The sequence below is a fragment of the Bos grunniens genome, chromosome 10 (assembly GCF_055505025.1).
Source record: "Bos grunniens cultivar Pamir isolate PY7600 chromosome 10, Bosgru_T2T1.0, whole genome shotgun sequence".
Lineage (NCBI taxonomy): Eukaryota > Metazoa > Chordata > Mammalia > Artiodactyla > Bovidae > Bos > Bos grunniens.
Genome location: NC_141174.1, coordinates 80,353,262 through 80,374,367, shown reverse-complemented (window position 1 = coordinate 80,374,367; position 21,106 = coordinate 80,353,262). Strand labels below are relative to the sequence as shown.

Below are 21,106 nucleotides of genomic sequence, written 5' to 3'. Positions count from 1 at the left end.
CATGTGTTGCCTTACATAGGGATTGAAGTGGCTGAGGCTTTTGAGATGGGAGCACAGAGTTCTAATGCCCTAACCATGGATCTTGTGCCTTCCACAGGACCAAGGATAGTATGTGAGTGGGAGTTGAGCAGGGAATGGAATGAGGGGCTCGGGGAGTTGTAAAGGGCATCAAGGGGCTTCCCTGGTGGCTCAGTGGTAAAGAATCCACCTGCAATGGAGGAGACACAGGAGACATGGGTTTGATTCCTGGGTTGGGAAAATCCTCTGGAGGAGGGCATGGCAACCCTCTCCAGTATTCTTGCGTGGAGAATGCAATAGACAGAGGAGCCTGGTGGACTACAGTCCATGGGGTCACAAAGAGTCTGAAGCCACTGAGCATGCACGCATGCAAAGGGCATCAAGAGAGTACCCTATGTCACTGGGAGAACTTAAGAACTCAGTAAATGTAGGACAACCAGGTAGTTCAGGGACTGAGGCAGGTGGGGGGGAGGAACTGAGGCTCTGAGCAGAGAAGGTGCCTGGAGGCAGGCAGCCATTGAGGTCCTCAGGGTCTGAACAGGCATTCCCAGCTCCAACTCGTTCCCTGGCCCCTCCCCACTGCCGGCCAGAGTCACACATGTGTTTTCCTGTTTTCCGTTTCGGTCCCCGGAGTCACCCTCTGCCTTTTCTGCTCCTCAGAGTCAACAGTTACTGGAGCTTGAGCCTTACCCCTTGTTCCCTTTCCCAGCACCGGCCCCTCTTCCAGAGTGCTGGTAGCTCCTCCTTGCACCTGCCCAAAGGTCTCAGACAGGTAAGTGATGGGATGGGAGGGACAATGGGCAAGAGGGAAAGTCTTGCTGGAGGAGAATGGAGTGAGTCCTGAAAATTGCTTGTTTCCTAGCCTCAGCCCTCCACAGTCTCAGTCCTCTGCCCTGAGACTTCAGCCCTATGTTAGTGGAAGCCATGGTCATTGAAGTAAATCCTTTTTTGCTTGTTGCACTTTTTTTTTTTTAAGGGACTGTTGTAGTGGAATACAGAAAAACAAATGGAGAACTGGGAAGGGAGGAGCTGAGCTTCCAGCTTGGGGAGATGGGGGGAATTCAGCTGTAGCAGAGTGTGTGTTTTCTGTTTCTATTGTTTGGGGAGTCAGCACAGTCCAGTTGGAGCTAGGATGGCAGGACATGGTATCTGGGGGAGAAAGAACCTTCTCACCTTAGCAACCTGAGCTTGACTGAGGAACTGTATGCTGGTTCCTGGAGGAAGTGTGTTTGGGTTTTGCCATTCACGGGAGGGGTCAGGGCAAGGGGCTTCACTGGCTGCTGTGCCTGGCACTGCCTGCTTTGAGCCCTGCTTCTTGTGCTCCCTGAAGCCCTGAATCTGAAACTTCTGTTGGATGAATGTGTTGTCCTGTAATCTCCACTAGGTCCTCAGAGATGTATGCACCTCAGGAATGGTGGTTATCTTCTGAGGTTCTAGACTCTGCAAGATTCTCTTGTAAAGCCTGGGGTAAGAGAACAGTTCAGGGCAGGTCATGCTGGTCCCAGGGTGCCTGAATGGTTGGAGGCATTACCCTGAGAGCTGGGGTCTTAGGAAGGAATGTGAACCACCAAGGATGTGCCTTCCTGCCCACAGAGCTGGTGCTGGGTAGTAGCTGTGAAAAGATGGGGTATCTTTTCTCTCAAGTTAGCCTCTTCTGTGGAGTTTGTGCAGGTTTATTGAAGAGTAGGCTAGGAGGAGGATTCTACTCTTATAGATATAGCATTTCCTGGTGAGACCACTAGGGTGTGCTGTTTGCTGGAGTGTGAGTTTCACCCCCAGTGAGTGATGAAGATTTCACTTTTCAGATACCACCAACCAGGAACTAAACCCTGCACACGTCTCTCCCCACTTACTGTCACAGTTTCCCTTTCCCTCGTCTCCTTCATCCCTTTCCACTACGTCCCATTAGGCCACATGCCCATCCTTGGTGCCAGGGAATTTGATCTTAAGCCTGGCATCATGATGTGTTTCCGTGTATTTTGTTTGCTTTAGAAGTGGGCACCCTAGCAATAGCAGCACTGCCAGGAGGACTTGTAATTGCCTCTCATCCCTGCAAAGGGATGAGAAAGGGAAGAAGCAATCAGGAAGGAGATGGACAGGCTTTGTTGGAGTCTTTAGCTTGGACTTCAGGCTGAAGGATGGCGGAGACTTTCTTTTAATCTAATCACATCCTCCTCTAGATAATTCATTAGGGAGCCATCTAAAGTGCTTTCTTGCCTAAGAGGAGGGCTAGAGACTGGGCAGGTCAGAGTGGGTGGGGAGGCTGAAGAGACAGAGCTTGGGCTGTGTTGGTTAGCCTGCCCACCTACCTTGCTACTTGGGCATCCTGGGAGGTGACTTAGTGTCTGCCTTATGGGCTGCTGGAGGAATTAAATGAGACAAGGCATGTAGATGTTTAGCAGTGTTTCTGGCTCAGGTAAGTGCTCAATAAATGACAGTTACTGTTATAGAAGCATTTAGCGGGAAGCTGGGAAAAAAGGACAGTCTTCTGGATGGATTTCAAGATGTTTTTGTGAGGGTGGCTTGGGAGACATGTGATCTCTGGGGAGTCTAACAGCAGAATCAGCTTCCTGGGGGGGAAAAAAAAAGTTTAAGGGACTAGCTTGGGAAGTTGTAGGGTGGAGATAAGGCCCCTTGGGGCTTTTTAGATCTTAGTTCTCTGATAATAAGGAAAGAGGATGTGAAAGGGCATGAGAAGGGATAGAAAGACAGTTCCATTTCAAAATGAACACATTTCTATTGGTAAAAGAAACCAGGAATACCAAATTTAAGTAGCCCCTAAAAACAGAATTTTTGCTTTCCCCCAAATGCTCAACTTCCTCTGTTTTGGACCTCTCCAGTATAGCTCTGGAGAGGTTCTTTCCAGAATAAAATTCTGGAAATAAAAATTCTTTCCCCATATTTTTAGGAAATTTGAGTAAACGTATTTGGGGAAGGTGTTTGTAGGACTTTATGCAGAGATCCTGGTATGTTTTCTCAAGGATGAAAGGACGTGTGAGTGGGCCACAGATGCAGCCAGAGGTTTGAGTCTCATATTTTGATCTTGGAAGCAGCCTGGGCCCAGCCCTCCAGTCATGGCACAAATTTCGGGCAGCCACTGTCACTGTATGTGGGGAAGTATGCAGAGTTCTCTTAGGACACTCGATCACGAGTTGGACTGTACTTACACTTCCTCTAATCTGCATGTGAACAAACCTCTGTTCACAATGTGCCGCCTTCCTGCCTTTCTTGTGGGGGGTGAGAGAAGTGGGGCTAAGGTGGGGCCTGGAGGACCGAGAGAGGGCTGTGCCTTCCTTCTCGGCCACAGCCCTGTCCTCAGCTGATTTGCTCGGGGTTGGCAGCTGGCGGTGGGGGTTGGGGGGAACTTCCCTGGGGTTGCAGAAACTGCACTCAGCTGACCATCGGTCCTTTCTTCTGGGCCCCCAGTCCTGGAGCAGAGCTGACAAAGGAGATTCCTGAGAGAGCGCCTTCTTATCGCAGAAACTGCTGAGCCAAGAGCTCCTAGCCTTCCTCTTGTATATGTGAAAGGCCAGTGAACCTTGGACCCAGACAGTTGCTTAACACCCCTCTCTCTTCCTCCCTCCTCCCTTCTTGACTTCTTGATTTGACTTAAATCCACAAGCATTTGCCTAGCCTTTCCTTTTACTGAAACGCAGGAGGGATCAGACCACAGCTCCCAGAGGCTGGTCTCTGTGTGGTTGGCTGCTGCTGGGGCCCTGCTTCCTTCAGGGCTGGGGAGTGAGTGTGCTTCCCCGCTTCCTCTTAGCCCTCCTCATCTTGCCCAGTCTCCCTTTACTGCTCTGCAGTGTCCAATCGCTTCCTTTCCTGAGAGCCTCTAGCCCTAGAATCTGTCCACTTGCTTGGCCAGCCTGGCCTGTCTTCCTCCTAGCTTTTCCTGCTCTGAGATGCCCGGCATTTGCTATCCCTTCAGCTGTTTCCTTGCCTCGGCTTTGGTGTCTCTGCAGCAGCAACACCTGGGTGGGGAGTGGTCATCAGCAGCCTCCAGTCATCTCTAGCTGGGCTGTACATTTGGAGGACCAATCTCTCATCCGTACTTTTTTTGGGTGATGCAACTATGCAGGGATTTGATGGCTAGAGGCCTGCAGTACTAGGGGTTGTGGTATCTGGGAAAGGAAAAGCATGGAAAAGAGAAGGGCCTGTCTTCTTTCTGGATGGGGCTGGGCTGCTTGGGCTTTGCTAGGACTGAAGAGTTCAGCGGATGGTTGTTAAAGGATGCTCCCTGAGCAGGGACATGGCTCTGAGTTTCCAGAGAAAGAGATCTCTGAAGCTTTTAGGTTTGCCAGAGCCAGGGTCCTTGGGTGAAAAGGGCAGTGTTGTGTTGAGAACCCACAGGTTAGCTGCTTGCAAGTTTGGTTTCCAAGGCTGCATCTCATCACGTGACAGATGAGGCTGAAATTGGAGGGAAGACAGACTTTTAGGGGGTAAGGCTGAAACACAGGCTGACGTCATGATAGTGACACCTTGGAATTGCCAAATTGCTCGTCTTCCTGTCTCCAGTGAGCTTAGATAGAACCAGGATTTAGTTTTCTATTTTGTAAATCAGGCGGGAAGCACCAGCCTCATGAGAAACATGTTTTCTCTCTGGGGGATGAGTGCCTTTCTTTCAATATTCAAGTTGGGGTCATTTCGATGAGCCAGATGGAGAAGAGATTCCATTCAGAGGCAGAAGGTCCCCAAAATGGTGGGCGTGGGTGGATTGCCTATGCTGGCTTCTGGGGCGCAGAGTTCTCTGTAATTGCCAACCTGATATATATCTTTATCTTTCTTCCTTAGAGGGCAATGCCAGGAAGCTGGTAAAGGCTTTCTTCTCCTCCACCATGGTTGATGACGTTCAGTATGAAGTGGCCTCCCAGCATGAGAGGGACGCCACCCCCTTGGCCAATGAGGCCAGCCCCAAGCCGGAGCAGGTGAAGCTGAAGAAGGAGATCTCGCTGCTGAATGGCGTGTGCCTGATTGTGGGGAACATGATTGGTTCGGGCATCTTTGTCTCCCCCAAAGGTGTGCTCATTTACAGTGCCTCCTTTGGCCTCTCCCTGGTCATCTGGGCAATCGGGGGCCTCTTCTCTGTCTTTGGGGCACTTTGTTATGCAGAACTGGGCACCACCATTAAGAAATCTGGGGCCAGCTACGCCTACATCCTTGAGGCCTTTGGGGGACTCCTTGCCTATGTCCGTCTGTGGACCTCGCTCCTCATCATCGAGCCCACCAGCCAGGCCGTCATCGCCATCACCTTTGCCAACTACCTGGTGCAGCCCATCTTCCCAAACTGCTTGGCCCCCTATGCTGCTGTCCGCCTGCTGGCTGCTGCCTGCATCTGTAAGTGGGGCTGGGGCAGGAGGGATGGGGTGTGAGTCAGCTTAGCTGATAAGAAACTGGAAAGGAATGCCTCGGACAAACACTTTTGTTGTTGTTCATGAGTGTGCTAAGTGTGAAAATTCAAAGGGCTTCAGTGTCCAAAAAAAAAAAAAATCCTTTCTTCCAACTTCTCACTGTAAACATCATTAACAGTCTCTGCCCTTGCTGACCTTTACCTTCAAGAGATATAATTTTGTTCTGTTTTACAAAAATGGGGTTATAGTACACATATATTTCTAGTTATTTTTTTCCCAGAATTTATCAGTAGTTTTCTTTTCGACATACAGATCTACTGAAAAAAAAAAGCTTCAAGTTATTCCATGTTAATTTTAAGGCTATATTGTTTATTTAACCAACCAGGCCTTTGTTAATGGCCATTTCAGTTGGTTCCAGTTTTTCAATCTTACCGATAACACTCCCATGAATATCCTATTGTGTTTGCATGAGTTTTTTGTGGGCTAGATTCTTTTCTTATTTTCAACTTATTTTATTGAAGTATGATTTACAGGGTTGTGTTAATTTCTGCTGTACAGCAAAGTGATTCAGTTATACATACATATACATTCTTTTTGATATTCATTCCCATCACGGAATATCACAGGTATTGAATACAGTTCCCTGTACTGTACAGTAGGACCTTGTTGTTTATCTGTTCTATATATAATAGTTGTGTGGGTGCTAAATTGCTTCAGTCATGTCCAACTCTTTGCAGCTCTATGGACAGTAGCCCACTAGGCTTCTGTGTCCATGGGATTCTCCAAGCAAGAATACTGGAGTGGGTTGCCATGCCCTCCTCCAGGGATTCTTCCCAACCCCGGGGACTGAACCCACATGTCTTACATCTCCTGCACGGGCAGGTGGGTTCTTTACCACTAGGGCCACCTGGGAGCCCATGTATAATTGATGTCTGCTAATCCCAAGCTCCCAATCCTCCCCTCCACTCCCCACTCCCTCTTGGCAAACACCGGTCTTCTCTTTGAGTCTGTTCATTTGTGTTGTGTTCTGGATTTCGTATATAAGTGATTCATATGTTATTTGTCTTTGTTTGACTTCACTTTGTATGATAGTCTCTAGGTCCATCCATGTTGCTGCAAATGGCATTCTTTCATTCTTTTTCAGGCTGACTAATATTCCATTGTGTATATACACCGCATCCGTTCGTCAGTCAATGGACATTTAGTTTGTTTTCATGTCTTGGCAATTGTGAATAGTGCTGCTATGAACACGGGGCTTCGCGTATCATTTTTGTCCAGGTATCTGCCAGGAGTGGGATTGCTGGAGCATATGGCAACTCTGTTTTTAGTCTTTTTTTGAAGAACCTCTGTACTGTTCTCCATAGTGGCTGTACCAGTTTACATTCTTTGTGGGCTAGAGTCTTCTTCTTTTTTTTAATATTTATTTATTTGGCTGAGCCGGGTCTTAGTTGTAGCATGTGGGATCTACTGACCAGGAATCGAACCCTGGCCCCCAGCATTAGAAGCAGAGTCTTAGGCACTGGACCACCAGGGAAGTCCTTAGATTCTTAAAACTATCCTTTCAACGTACCCTGGCCTTTTCTCTATCTCATAAATATTATTTAAATTTGTACATTTAGCAAAGCCACGTGAGGGTGCCCAGAGGCTGATCCTCTGCAGCCCCATCCCTCAGCTGCCTCTGCTCTGGAAAAGTGACCTCCCCGCGTGGGAGGCCCGAGGACCTTGGAGACCCTTCCCTGCCCCTGCTGTGGGGAAGCTGATTTGGGGCAGCCATGGGGCACCACTGAGTGTGTGCCTGGTGCGTGTCAGCTTGCTGGACCAGCCTCAGTCACCCTCGTGAGCTCTTCCCTTTCAGGTTTTCCGCCGCCCCATTTTCCTCCTAGCTTCCTCTCCAGCCTCCCTCCTTTGACGGTTGTGCAGAGAGCCGCTGTGCTCTGTGGGGCCTCCTGCGCTGTGTGTGCCCCTGGTGGGCTTGGGCTGTGTGCGGGGCGGTGTGTCATGCTGGCAGTGCTCAGGGAGGGGCAAAGCCACTGCCCCGTGTTGTAGGACGGAGTTTTCCCTTGAGGTCTTAAATGCGATCTGTAGTTTTCTCTGGCATCATTTACAGATGATTTGGTAGGATGACTTACTAATGAAACTAATTTTAGGATCTGTTGGTCTTGGAGTCCCCTCAGACGTGGGCATATAGTTACATATGTTGTGTAGAGTAAGGATTATTCCACCTAAGATTTCCAAGACGGCTGCATTCCTTTAAGCACCGGAATTCTACTTTAGCTGTCTTGATTGAAATCTCTTTCAAACCAGCGCTGTGTGTTCTTGCCTGCATAATGTGACTCTTTTGTGTGTGTGACTCTAGGTCACCCCGCTGTACATGTCAAAGCTTATATGACAGAGGCCTTTCCAGGCCCCTGGGTGGGGATGAATATTTGCTTCTTCAGTGGCCTCAGAGGACTGGCTTGACTTCAGGGCCTCAGGTTTTCTCCTCTCATGATTTTGATCTGTGTCTTCTCTGACAGCTATTTTTCCTTGATTCTGACCTTGGGCCTGTCTTCAGTAGTCTTCTTAATTTGCTGCTTCTAATTTGGGAGTAGGGAGGTACTCAAACTCTTGTGCACTAGGTACACATATGCACACATGTGTGTCCTCCTCAGAATACATGTTAAGTAGCCACAGTTATGATTAGTCTGGACAGCTCCCTGGTTAATAAAAGACAGAGCTTTGTGCCTGGATTTATGGCATATATTTGAGATAAGCCCGATAGAGTGAAAAGCATACCAGACTTGTGTTTGAGGCTGGCTCAATAACTGTGTGTAGTGACTTGTTACTTCCAAGGTTCTAGGAGCATGACATGAGATTCATTGAAAAATCACAGATCATGACTCAAGTGTACCGTTTTAATGATTGTGATGTTTAAAACTGCCCTCTCCCGGTTGCTTCTAGGACTTCGTTCTATCTCTGTGTTCTATCTCTAATAATCTTCAGAGGCACATAGAGATCTGCAAGAAGGTTCAGAAGGGCAACTGAGATTGTAAGTAAGAATTTAGGGGCATATGATTCATGAGTTTCTTCCTTCAGCTCTTGTTTAATGAGCACTCAGTACAAGTCAGTGGAGTAGGAAATGGCAACCTGCTCCAGTATTATTGCCTGGACAGTCTCATGGACAGAGGATCCTGTCAGGCTACAGTACATGGGGCCACAAAGAACTGGACACGACTGAGCAACTGAACACACACACTGCAAGTCAGATGTTAAGACATTCTGTCCAGATAGCATCCAGGCAGTAATATGTCATTTATCTAACCATGACCCTTCAGGAGGGCTTCCCTGGTGGCTCTGTAGGTAAAGAAACTGCCTGAAGTGCAGGAGGCCCGAGTTCAATCCCTGGATTGGGACGATTCCCTGGAGAAGGAAATGGCAACCCACTCCAGCATTCTTGCCTGGGAAACTCCATGGACAGAGAAGCCTGGCAGGCTACAGTCCATGGGGTCGCGAAAGACTCAGATACGACTTAGTGACTAAACAACAACAATCCTTCAAGAGAAAACCAAGAAGTAAGGAGAAGAAAGGGTTTACAAAGCAGCCAGGAAAGAGACATTCTAGGAGCAGACAAGATGGCTTTCTTCTTGTGGGGAGGAGTGCTTAGAAAGATAGCACAGGGACTGTGATGTCTGCACTGAATTTTGAATATATACATAGCTGTCTCCTCAGACACTTCTCACAGAGGGAACTGCGTGTGAAGGTAGTGGGTGCAAAAAGGCACAGAACCAGTCCAGGTTCAGGAATTCCAGATGGTTGATGTGGCTGGAATGTGGGTAGAAGGGTGAGAAGGGAGAGCCTGGGAATGTAGCCTCAGGGCCAGCTCCGCGGGGGCGGTTTGTGCTGCCTAAACAGGTTAGACTTTATCTTGAGAGCAGGCAAAAACTTTTGACTTTAAGTGGAGACATGAAATCAGAGTTGCTTTGAAGAGGAACTCTGACTTTGTGGAGAATGTTTTTGAAAAAAGTGAGAGATAGAAGGTAGGGAGACCAGGTTAGGGAGCTGAAACCTGAAGAGTGGTGATGGCCTACACTGTAAGGGAGATGAAGGAATAGATAAAGAAATAGTCAGAAGGTAGAATTTCTGATTCTGGTTGTGGAAGACATAGGAGCTCTCAGAGATGATGCTAAGAATTCAGCCTTGGACAGATGGAAGGTTGATGGGGTTACCTTCTGAAATAGGGAGGTGGGCAGTCAGTCATGACTGATGGTTGAAGGGGAGTGTCTGGGGCTTCTGCTGAGCTGTTCATATGCCCTTTCAGGAGCCATGCCTTTGTTGTGACGCAGAGTTGTCGTTTTCCCACCAAGTCACACTTACCTGGGCTTCCCTGGTGGCTCAGTGAGTGGTAAAGAATCCACTTGCCAATGCAGGAGATGTGGGTTTGATCTCTGGGTTGGGAAGATCCCCTGGAAAAGGAAATGTCAACCTGCTCTTTTATTCTTGCCTGTAAAATCCCATAGACAAAGGAGCCTGTTGGGCTACAGTCCATGGGGTCGCAAAGAGTCAGACATGACTTAGCGACTACACCATCACCACCACACTTTACTAAAAAGAGGCTGATGTGTCCATGATGATGTCAGCCTATTAGTGTACATGGTGAATGTACCTGTATGGTTTCTAATGATCAGAAGTCATATGTTCATGATCAAGGCACCCCTTTCCTAATACTATAGTCACTGGGGAACCCATCTATTAATTGTAATCTGGGAATTGTTTGCAGGGCATGTAACCAGAACAAAGAAAGTTTTGACTATTTGAGGAAAATTTACTGAATGTGGTGGGTTCTGTAAAATATGGAGCTGAAAGCTAAGAGCCCTTCCTTCCCAGAGCTCACAGTCAGTGGACTGGAAGAGCAAAAGTAGTCAGTTGTATATGATGAGTGCTGGGAATGGGAGGAGTGGGCTAATGAGTTCTGGGAGTGGGAGATGAGATCCACTCTCAACACTGAAGGATGGAAAGAAGTCAAGGGGCCCATGAAACACCCACTCACCACAGCCCACAAAGCCAATGCCATCTGACAGTAACTTGCCTCAGACCTCTTGTCCCCACTCTCTGCTCCAGCTTCTGACCTTGCTTTTCTTCCAGTTTGCCTGGAATGTTCCTGCTTCAGGGACTTTGTACTTATTTTTCCTTTTTCCTGGAAGACTCTTCCCCCAGATACCCTTAGAATTTATTCCCTCACTCCATTCATGTCTTTGCACAAATATTACCTTGCTGAAGGCTTGCCTTGTCTAAAATGCTTACTCTCAGTCTTCTAGCTGGTTTATTTTTCTCTGTAGAGGTTTGTGTTTTTTTTTGGTCGTGCAGTGAGGCATGCAAGATCTTAGTTCCCTCAAACAACAATGGAACCTGTGCCCCCTGCAGTGGAAGTGCGGAGTCTTAACCACTGGACCGCCAGGGAAGTCTCTTGTCTATAGACTCCTTACCACCTGACATTGATTATGTTTTTGCTTATTGTCTCTCTCCTTCTAGAGTATAAACATCATGAGAGTAAGGACTTGGTTTTGCTCACTACTGAGTCTCTGGCACCTTGATCAGTGCTGTGTACTGATGTCTGCTAGGTACTTAGTAAATATCTGTTAAGTGGAGAAGGGGCAAGGAATTCTAGGCACAGGGAAAGGCAATGTAAAGGGATAAGGTGAGAAGAAGTGTCGGGGTGTGGGGTATGTGTGGGCGACTTTGGGATGTGAGGGCACTAGGGGTGTAAGGGGTTAGTGCACAAGGCCAAACCTTCCTAGTAGGTTTAGATTTTCTTCCGAAGCATACAAGGAGCTGTTACAGGATTTGAAGGAGGAAGGGATGCAGTCGGGGTGGGACATAAGAGCAAGGCTGAAGGCAGAGACACGGGTTAGGAAGCTCTCTTAAGAGATCTAGGCAAAACTAGAAAAGCCTGAACTAGGGCAGTGGTAGGTGCGGTGTACAGGATAGATAGGAGAGTATTAAGAAATTATAACTTGTGCAACCAATAACTCTTACTGGAATGTCTAGCGTGAGAGGCAGGTGATGAGGAAAACATCCACAAGCCTGTGAGTCTGTGCCACAGGGGCTGAGCCTGTCTTATGATCCACTGTACACCCAACAGTGAAACAGAGAGGAGCTTGATACATACTTCTTTCAATGACGAGATGAGGTTTCTGGTTTGGGCAGCTGGTAGACAGTGGCATCACCTATGGGGAAGGGGAGGAGAGAATCATGTTGAAGTTGAAATTTACTTGTAAAATGGTAGGTGGATGTGCCCTTTGGGAGCTCAGGGAAGAGATGGGGCTGAGACTGAACATTCAGCAAATATTCACGAAACACTTGCCATTTCCCCAGCGTTGATCATTGTTTTTATGAAGGTCTCAGTGTGTGTTGTGCTTGTGTGTATACAGGATGGGTAACTCAAGATTACAATAGATCATGATAAGTATTGTGATTTTCAAGGCACAGGGAGCTACAGGAGGAAAACTGAACTAGCCTAGGGGTTTGAAAACTCTATAAAAGGAAGTTTAAACTGGCACCTAGATAAAGAAGAATTAACCGAGAGTAGAGAGGGAAGACGGAGAAGGCAATGGCACCCCACTCCAGTACTTTTGCCTGGAAAATCCCATGGATGGAGGAGCCTGGTAGGCTGCAGTCCATGGGGTTGCTAAGAGTCAGACCTGACTGAGCAACTTCACTTTCACTTTTCACTTCCATGCATTGGAGAAGGAAATGGCAGTGTTCTTGCCTGGAGAATCCCAGGTACGGGGAAGCCTGGTGGGCTGCCGTCTATGGGGTCGCACAGAGTCGGAAACGACTGAAGCGACTTAGCAGCAGCAGCAGCAGCAGAGAGGGAAGAGGGGCATCTCAAGCAGCAAGAACAGATGTATGAAACCCTGAAGACAAGAAAGGACATCTCTGAGACACTGAAAGGAGTTCAGGTTCAAGTTTTTTGTTTTTGTTTTGGCTGCTTGGCATATGGGAGCTTAGTTCCCTGACCAGGGCTCAAACCTGGGTCATCCTCTGCAGTAGAAGCTTGGAGTCTTTTTTTTTTTTTTTTAATAAACTTTATTTGTTTACTTTTAAAAGATTTTTCTTTATGTATTTTTGGCTGCACTGGTCTTCGTTGCTGCACCCAGGCTTTCTCTAGTTTCTGTAAGCGGGGACTGTTTTTCATTGCAGTGTGCAGGCTTCTCACTGCGGTGGTCTGTCTGCCTGTGGAGCACAGGCTCTAGGTGTGAGGGCTTCAGTTGCCATGGTGCATGGCCTTAGTTGCCCCGAGGCATGTGGGATCTTCCCAGACCAGGGATTGAACCCATGTCCCTTGCATTGGCAGGCAGATTCTTAACCCCTGCACCACCAGGGGAGTCTCAGGGGTTCAGATATTGAGTTTAAGGTAGGAAATGTTGGCTTGTAGAGGTAGATGAAAGTCTTTCAGATAAGTTGTTCAGGTCTTTATAAACTGTTCCTGTTTTTATCACTGTGTAACAAACCACACAAAACTAAGTGACTTCAAACAGTCATTTTATTCTTTCATGGTTCTTCTCAGGAATTTGGAAAGAGCTAAGTGGGGGCATTTCTTTTCCATGGGGATGGTCTTGATCCCTGTCTCCTGTACAATGTCACGAACCTCATTCCATAGTTCATCAGGCACTCTATCTATCAGATCTAGGCCCTTAAATCTATTTCTCACTTCCACTGTATAATCATAAGGGATTTGATTTAGGTCATACCTGAATGGTCTAGTGGTTTTCCCTACTTTCTTCAATTTAAGTCTGAATTTGGCAATAAGGAGTTCATGTTCTGAGCCACAGTCAGCTCCTGGTATTGTTTTTGTTGACTGTATAGAGCTTCTCCATCTTTGGCTGCAAAGAATATAATCAATCTGATTTTGGTGTTGACCATCTGGTGATGTCCATGTATAGAGTCTTCTCTTGTGTTGTTGGAAGAGGGTGTTTGTTATGACTAGCGCATTTTCTTGGCAAAACTCTATTAGTCTTTGCTCTGCTTCATTCCGTATTCCAAGGCCAAATTTGCCTGTTACTCCAGGTGTTTCTTTACTTCCTACTTTTGCACACCAGTCCCCTATAATGAAAAGGACATCTTTTTTGGGTGTTAGTTCTAAAAGGTCTTGTAGGTCTTCATAGAACCGTTCAACTTCAGCTTCTTCAGTGTTACTGGTTGGGGCATAGACTTGGATTACTGTGGTACTGAATGGTTTGCCTTGGAAATGAACAGAGATCATTCTGTCATTTTTGAGATTGCATCCAAGTACTGCATTTCGGATTCTTTTGTTGACCATGATGGCCACTCCATTTCTTCTGAGGGATTCCTGCCCGCGGTAGTAGATATAATGGTCATCTGAGTTAAATTCACCCATTCCAGTCCATTTCAGCTCGCTGATTCCTAGAATGTCGACATTCACTCTTGCCATCTCTTGTTTGACCACTTCCAATTTGCCTTGATTCATGGACCTGACATTCCAGGTTCCTATGCAGTATTGCTCTTTACAGCATCGGACCTTGCTTCTATCACCAGTCACATCCACAGCTGGGTATTCTTTTTGCTTTGGCTCCATCCCTTCATTCTTTTTTTTTTTCATCCCTTCATTCTTTCTGGAGTTATTTCTCCACTGATCTCCAGTAGCATATTTGGCACCTACTGACCTGGGGAGTTTCTCTTTCAGTATCCTATCATTTTGCCTTTTCATACTGTTCATGGGGTTCTCAAGGCAAGGATACTGAAGTGGTTTGCCATTCCCTTCTCCAGTGGACCACATTCTGTCAGATCTCTCCACCATGACCCACCCATCTTGGGTTGCCCCACAGGCATGGCTTAGTTTCACTGAGTTAGACAAGGCTGTGGTCCTAGTGTGATTAGATTGACTAGTTTTCTGTGAGTATGGTTTCAGTGTGTTTGCCCTCTGATGCCCTCATGCAACACCTACCGTCTTACTCGGGTTTCTCTTACCTTGGGTGTGGGGTATCTCTTCACAGCTGCTCCAGCAAAGCGCAGCCATTGCTCCTTACCTTAGACGAGGGGTATCTCCTTACCGCCGCCCTTCCTGACCTTCAACGTGGGATAGCTCCTCTAGGCCCTCCTGCGCCTGCGCAGCCACGGCTCCTTGGACGTGGGGTTGATCCTCCCTGCCGCCGCCCCTGGCCTCGGGCGTGGGGTTGGTCCTCCCAGCCGCCGCCCTTAGCCTCGGGCGTGGGGGTGTGGGGTAGCTCCTCCAGCCCACTGACCTGGCCTCGGGCTTGGGGCGTGGGGTAGCTCCTCCTGGCCAATGCCCCTGACCTCGGACGCGAGGTAACTCCTCTCGTCGCCGCCCCTGACCTCGGACGCGGGGTAACCCCTCTCGTCGCCGCCCCTGACCTCGGACGCGGGGTAACCCCTCTCGTCGCCGCCCCTGACCTCGGACGCGGGGTAACCCCTCTCGTCGCCGCCCCTGACCTCGGACGCGGGGTAACCCCTCTCGTCGCGGCCCCTGACCTCGGACGAGGGGTAACCCCTCTCGTCGCCGGCCCTTACCTCAGATGCGGGGCAACCCCTCTCGTCACGGCCCCTGACCTCGGACGCGGGGTAACCCCTCTCGTCGCGGCCCCTGACCTCGGACGCGGGGTAACCCCTCTCGTCACCGGCCCTTACCTTGGACGCGGGGTAACCCCTCTCGTCGCGGCCCCTGACCTCGGACGCGGGGTAACCCCTCTCGTTGCGGCCCCTGACCTCGGACGTGGGGTAGCTCCTCTTGGCCGCCGCCCTTCGGGCATGGGGTCCTCCCGGCTTCTGCCCCTGACCTTGGACGTGGGGGTGCCTCCTCTCGGCCGTGCTTTAGCGCGCCCGTCGCCGCCGCCTGCGCTTTAGCGCGCCCATCGCCACTGCCTCCGCCTTACAAATAGCTGTGAAAAGAAGAGAAGCGAAAAGCAAAGGAGAAAAGGAAAGATATAAACATCTGAATGCAGAGTTCCAAAGAATAGCAAGAAGAGATAAGAAAGCCTTCTTCAGCGATCAATGCAAAGAAATAGAGGAAAACAACAGAATGGGAAAGACTAGGGATCTCTTCAAGAAAATCAGAGATACCAAGGGAATATTTCATGCAAAGATGGGCTCGATAAAGGACAGAAATGGTATGGACCTAACAGAAGCAGATGATATTAAGAAGAGGTGGCAAGAATACACAGAAGAACTGTACAAAAAAGATCTTCATGACCCAGATAATCATGATGGTGTGATCACTGACCTAGAGCCAGACATCCTGGAATGTGAAGTCAAGTGGGCCTTAGAAAGCATCACTATGAACAAAGCTAGTGGAGGTGATGGAATTCCAGTTGAGCTATTCCAAATCCTGAAAGATGATGCTGTGAAAGTGCTGCACTCAATATGCCAGCAAATTTGGAAAACTCTGCAGTGGCCACAGGACTGGTAAAGGTCAGTTTTCATTCCAATCGTACAGAAAGGCAATGCCAAAGAATGCTCAAACTACCGCACAATTGCAGTCACCTCACACGCTAGTAAAGTAATGCTCAAAATTCTCCAAGCCAGGCTTCAGCAATATGTGAACTGTGAACTTCCTGATGTTCAAGCTGGTTTTAGAAAAGGCAGAGGAACCAGAGATCAAATTGCCAACATCCGCTGGATCATGGAAAAAGCAAGAGAGTTCCAGAAAAGCATCTATTTCTGCTTTATTGACTATGCCAAAGCCTTTGACTGTGTGGATCACAATAAACTGTGGAAAATTCTGAAAGAGATGGGAATACCAGACCACCTGATCTGCCTCTTGAGAAATTTGTATGCACGTCAGGAAGCAACAGTTAGAACTGGACATGGAACAACAGACTGGTTCCAAATAGAAAAAGGAGTACGTCAAGGCTGTGTATTGTCACCCTGTTTATTTAACTTCTATGCAGAGTACATCATGAGAAACATTGGACTGGAAGAAGCACAAGCTGGAATCAAGATTGCCAGGAGAAATATCAATAACCTCAGATATGCAGATGACACTACCCTTATGGCAGAAAGTGAAGAGGAACTGAAAAGCCTTATGATGAAGTGAAAGTGGAGAGTGAAAAAGTTGGCTTAAAGCTCAACATTCAGAAAACAAAGATCATGGCATCTGGTCCCATCACTTCATAGGAAATAGATGGGGAAACAGTGGAAACAGTGTCAGACTTTATTTTTCTGGGCTCCAAAATCACTACAGGTGGTGACTGTAGCCATGAAATTAAAAGACGCTTACTCCTTGGAAGGAAAGTTATGACCGACCTAGATAGCATGTTCAAAAGCAGAGACATTACTTGGCCAATAAAGGTTCGTCTAATCAAGGCTATGGTTTTTCCTGTGGTCATGTATGGATGTGAGAGTTGGACTGTGAAGAAGGCTGAGTGCTGAAGAACTGATGCTTTTGAACTGTGGTGTTGGAGAAGACTCTTGAGAGTCCCTTGGACTGCAAGGAGATCCAACCAGTCCATTCTGAAGGAGATCAGCCCTGGGATTTCTTTGGAAGGAATGATGCTAAAGCTGAAACTCCAGTACTTTGGCCACCTCATGCGAAGAGTTGACTCATTGGAAAAGACTCTGATGCTGGGAGGGATTGGGGGCAAGAGGATAAAGGGACGACAGAGGATGAAATGGCTGGATGGCATCACTGACTCGATGGACGTGAGTCTGAGTGAACTCCGGGAGTTGGTGATGGACAGGGAGGCCTGGCATGCTGCGATTCATGGGGTCGCAAAGAGTCGGACACGACTGAGTGACTGATCTGATCTGAAGTGGGGGCAGTTCTGGCTTAGGCTCTTACTCTTACGTGATTGTAGTTAGATGGTGGCTTTCTCAAGTTGGGTTGGGGCTTTTCCCTGTGGTCTCTCTTTATGGACTATGATGAGCTTCCTCCCATAATGACAGCCTCAGCACAGTCAGACTGTTCTACTTGTGACCGAAGGCTTTAAGAATGAGTATCCAAGCAAGCAAAGTGGACGTTGCCTTGCTTTTTATGACCTAGCCTCTGAAGTTGCATGGTATCCCTCCTGCTACAGTACTATGTGGGTAGAAACATTCACAGAATACCATCCAGTTTCCAAAGAAGAGGCACGGACCCTGTCTCTTGATGGGCAGAGTGTTAAAATCACAGTATATGAAAAGCACATGTGGATGGGAGATATTGCCTTGATATCTTTGGAAAACACAATCTATAGCACATGCTTTATTAAGGAGTTTGGTGAGTTGCCTCTTTTTTTTTTTTTTGATGTGGGCCATTTTTTAAAGTCTTTATTGAATTTGTTACAATGTTGCTTCTGTTTTATGTTTTGGTTTTTTGGCCACGGCTGTGAGGGATGTTAGCTCCCCAACCAGAGACTGAACCCATACCACCTGCATTAGAAAGTGAAGTCTTAACCACTGTATCACCAGGGAAGTCCTAAAAGTTAGGGAGAAATTACATCTTTTTCCTGGACCTTAGTTCCCCACCCAGGGATTGAACCCGTGCCCCTTGCATCAGAAGGCAGAGTGTTAACCTGTTAACCACTGGACCACTGGGAAAGTCCCTTAGTGGGCTTCTTCTAAGGCAATGAAAAACCTCTTTGGGTTTTCAAAGCAGGGGAGTGATATTTGTGATTTAGATTTTAGAACTTGTGATTTTTAGAAAGATTATTCTGACTTTGCAGGATGGAAAGCAGGGAGACCAGTTAGGAAGCTGTTGCCATGATCTTGAGAGAGATGAGAGATGATGAGGTGAGAAATGATGGTGGCTTGGACTGGAGTCATGTTTTAGGGATGAAGAGACTGGTTAAGACTTGGATACTGATTAGATACAGGTAGAGGTTGTCGATGATAAGATACTTCGATTTGGCATCTGGCTTGGGCAACTGGGTGAATGGTGTTGCCATTTACTTATGGGGGAGCACTGGAGGAGCAGTAGGTTTGCTGGAAATTGTTGGGATCAATTTGTGCCTGGTGATGCTGAGTAGGTGGTTGGATATTCATAGGTATCTGGAATCATGACAGTTGGGCTGGTGATATACTTTTGGGAATGCTCAATGTATAGTTGAAATCACATTAGGAGATGAGATTATCCTAGGAGAGAATAAGAAAGGGAAGAGAAAAGGGCTTAGGATATACTCTTAGAATTCTTTGAAGAGGAGAGCAATTTGAGGAGTCAGTGGCCGACAGTGTCCAATATGCTAAGAGGTCAAGCTAAATAGGACCAGGTGGAGTTGAATTTATCAACATGAAGATCACTGGTGACTTTGGAGAGGGAACTTTCAGGGCAATGAGGGTAGAGTTAGATTTCAGACAGATGGTTTATTCATCCTGCAAGATTTATTGAGTATCTACTCTATGCCTAGTTCTGGGTTAGGGCCTGGGGATACAAGGATAAGTGTGACCCAGTGTCTACCCACACAGAGCTCACAGTTGACGGGAGAGACAGATATGTAAAGTGTTCAGAAGAAAGGCAGCGCTCCCAAGAGAGGTTGGTTTGCACTCAAAATTAGTCTTTTTTGGAGGAACTGTTAAGTAAGATAAGGAGCAGAACAGCATTAGACTTGGGAAGAAGGAAGTCAAGGAGCACTTTGGCAGTTTTTTCACTGGGGTCATGGAGCTGCATTGTGGAGACAAGGGCAGGTGAGGGAATGTAGGTGTGCTTTCTAAAAGATGGACTCTGCAGGCAAGAAGAGCAGTTGTTAGAGGCAGGGGCTCAGGCTGAGGGAGGAGCTTATGGGAAAGACAGGCCTGCCTTATGTTGGTTTGGGGTATATTTCTCAACTTGGATAAAGTGTTCTTAGCCTACAATGAGGTTTTCTTCATTGGAATGCTTGGGCGCCCAGAGTCAGCATCTCTGCCCCTTGAACCGTGCAGAGCATCCCCTCACCCCTTTAAGAGGTAGTGGTGCATGGTGGGTAAGAGCACGGAATCAGGCAGGTTGAATTTATTAGCCTTGATTTCCTCATCTGTAGAATGGGATTCTACCTCTAGAAGCATGATGTATATTTCTACCATACTTTCATCCTTTTCATCAGTGACAATTTCGAGACAGCAAATAAAGATTTTACTTCTTTTGGGGTGGCATGTATTTCCTTTACAGGCATAATCTTCCTTTAAAGCTGCTGATGAACTAACTACAGCCCTAGATAAGCTAGTATTGCGAATAGATCTTGGAATCATTGACCGATTATTGCATAAATAAGTTGTTGGTATGCATGAGTGACTCCACTTATTGCTGATTTCATTGTTAGGGCAAATACACGGTGCTCCCTCTGCCAGGAATTCCGCCTCCCTTCCCTCAACCCCAGCATGGAGCCTCTACACTCAGTCCAGGTAGCAATGGCCCTGGTGTCTGCCTGAACCCACTTTGCTGCCCCAGAATGGGTGGGTTGCCTCTCAGTGACTTTCACAGCACCTGATTCTTGCAATTGTCCATGTTCACTTTTCTGGGAAGGCTGGAGACTGTTTTTATTTTTAATATTTTAAAAACTTATTTACTTGGCTGCACCAGGTCTTAGTTGCACCATGTGAAATCTTCAGTCTTCCCCATGGCACGTGGGATCTAGTTGCGGCATGCAAACTCTTAGTTATGGCATGTGGGATCTAGTTCCCCAACCAGGGGATGAACCCAGGCCCCTTGCATTGGGAGCATGGAGTCCTAGCCACTGGACCACCAGGGAAGTCCCAGGGCCCTGGGTCTTAAAAACAGAGTCTGCACAGCTTCTGGAATATAGTGGGTTCAGGCTCAACACATGCTTGTTGGATGGTTGGATCCATGGGGGAATGAATGGATGAGTGGATGAATTCTGAGTTCTGAAGGAACCTTGCTGTCCTGTCTAGGGTGCTATAAATGGTTACTTTTCCCAACCAGATGGGTGTACATTTGGTCCCTCCTGAAACTAATTACTCTGGCTTCTAGGAGCTCTTTGAGGATTGCTCCAGTTCTTTGCAGCCAGAAGCCCTGATACCCCAGAGGGCAATAGTCCCACCCCCTGGCCCACATCCTTGCATGCAAATAGAGCATATGGTATAGTGGAACGTGTACAAGCCTTGGAGCTGGCCAGTGAGTAGCCTCAGTTCCCTCAATTGTAAGCTGAAGATAGTAAACCTACTCTGTTTGATTAAATTAGATAATGTATGTAACAATGTTGGGATTTCTTGGTGGCTCAGACAGTAAAGAATCTGCCCGCAATACAGGAGACCTGGGTTTGATCCTTGGGTCAGGAAGAGCCCCTGGAGAAGCAGCCCACTCCAGTACTCTTGCTTGGGAAATCCCATCAACAGGGGAGCCTGGTGAGCTGCAGTCCATGGAGTCGCAAAGAGTTGGATACGACTGATCAACTCACACACATGCACACATGTAAGAATGTGAGTGACCCAACACATAATTGTCAGTCAAAAATGGTATCTATTGCTGCAAGTTATACGCACAGTCATATACATCTTATTAATTTCTAAAACCTTGACTTTCTGTATTCTGTCTTTAGATGATTAAAAGCAGTTTTAATCTTAAGTAGCTTAGAGATCAGCAGGGATGGCTGAGACTCCTCTTCCTCTTTGCGGGGGAGGTGGAGGTGGCGTTGTTAGGATGAGGTGTCCAGAAACCCAGCTCCACATGGCTGGCTGACTGCCCTGACTGACTGCCCTTTCTTTGGAGCCAATGTGCTTTGGTCCATTGTTTATTTATTTATTTTGATTTCTGGCTTTTGGGAGTTCCCCACGCAGGGATTGAATCCGGGTCAGGGCACTGAAAGCGCTGAGTC

At 47.5% G+C, this 21,106-nt stretch overlaps 1 protein-coding gene across 8 annotated transcripts in view; it reads left to right on the top strand.

Moving 5' to 3' along the window:
* SLC7A7 (solute carrier family 7 member 7) overlaps positions 1-21,106 on the top strand; it is an 85,529-nt gene that overhangs the window by 49,730 nt on the left and 14,693 nt on the right. For 3 of the 8 annotated variants that reach the window (XM_086322329.1, XM_086322328.1, XM_086322326.1), the window contains 2 exons: positions 679-790; positions 4,813-5,355. In XM_086322329.1, coding sequence (XP_086178455.1) covers positions 4,857-5,355 — 499 coding nt within the window. In that variant the 5' untranslated portion in view covers positions 679-790; positions 4,813-4,856. Of the gene's footprint in view, positions 1-24; positions 113-601; positions 791-3,662; positions 4,461-4,812; positions 5,356-21,106 lie in introns of those variants that run through there. The other 5 variants (XM_086322330.1, XM_086322331.1, XM_086322333.1 and 2 more) reach the window with 5 other exon arrangements.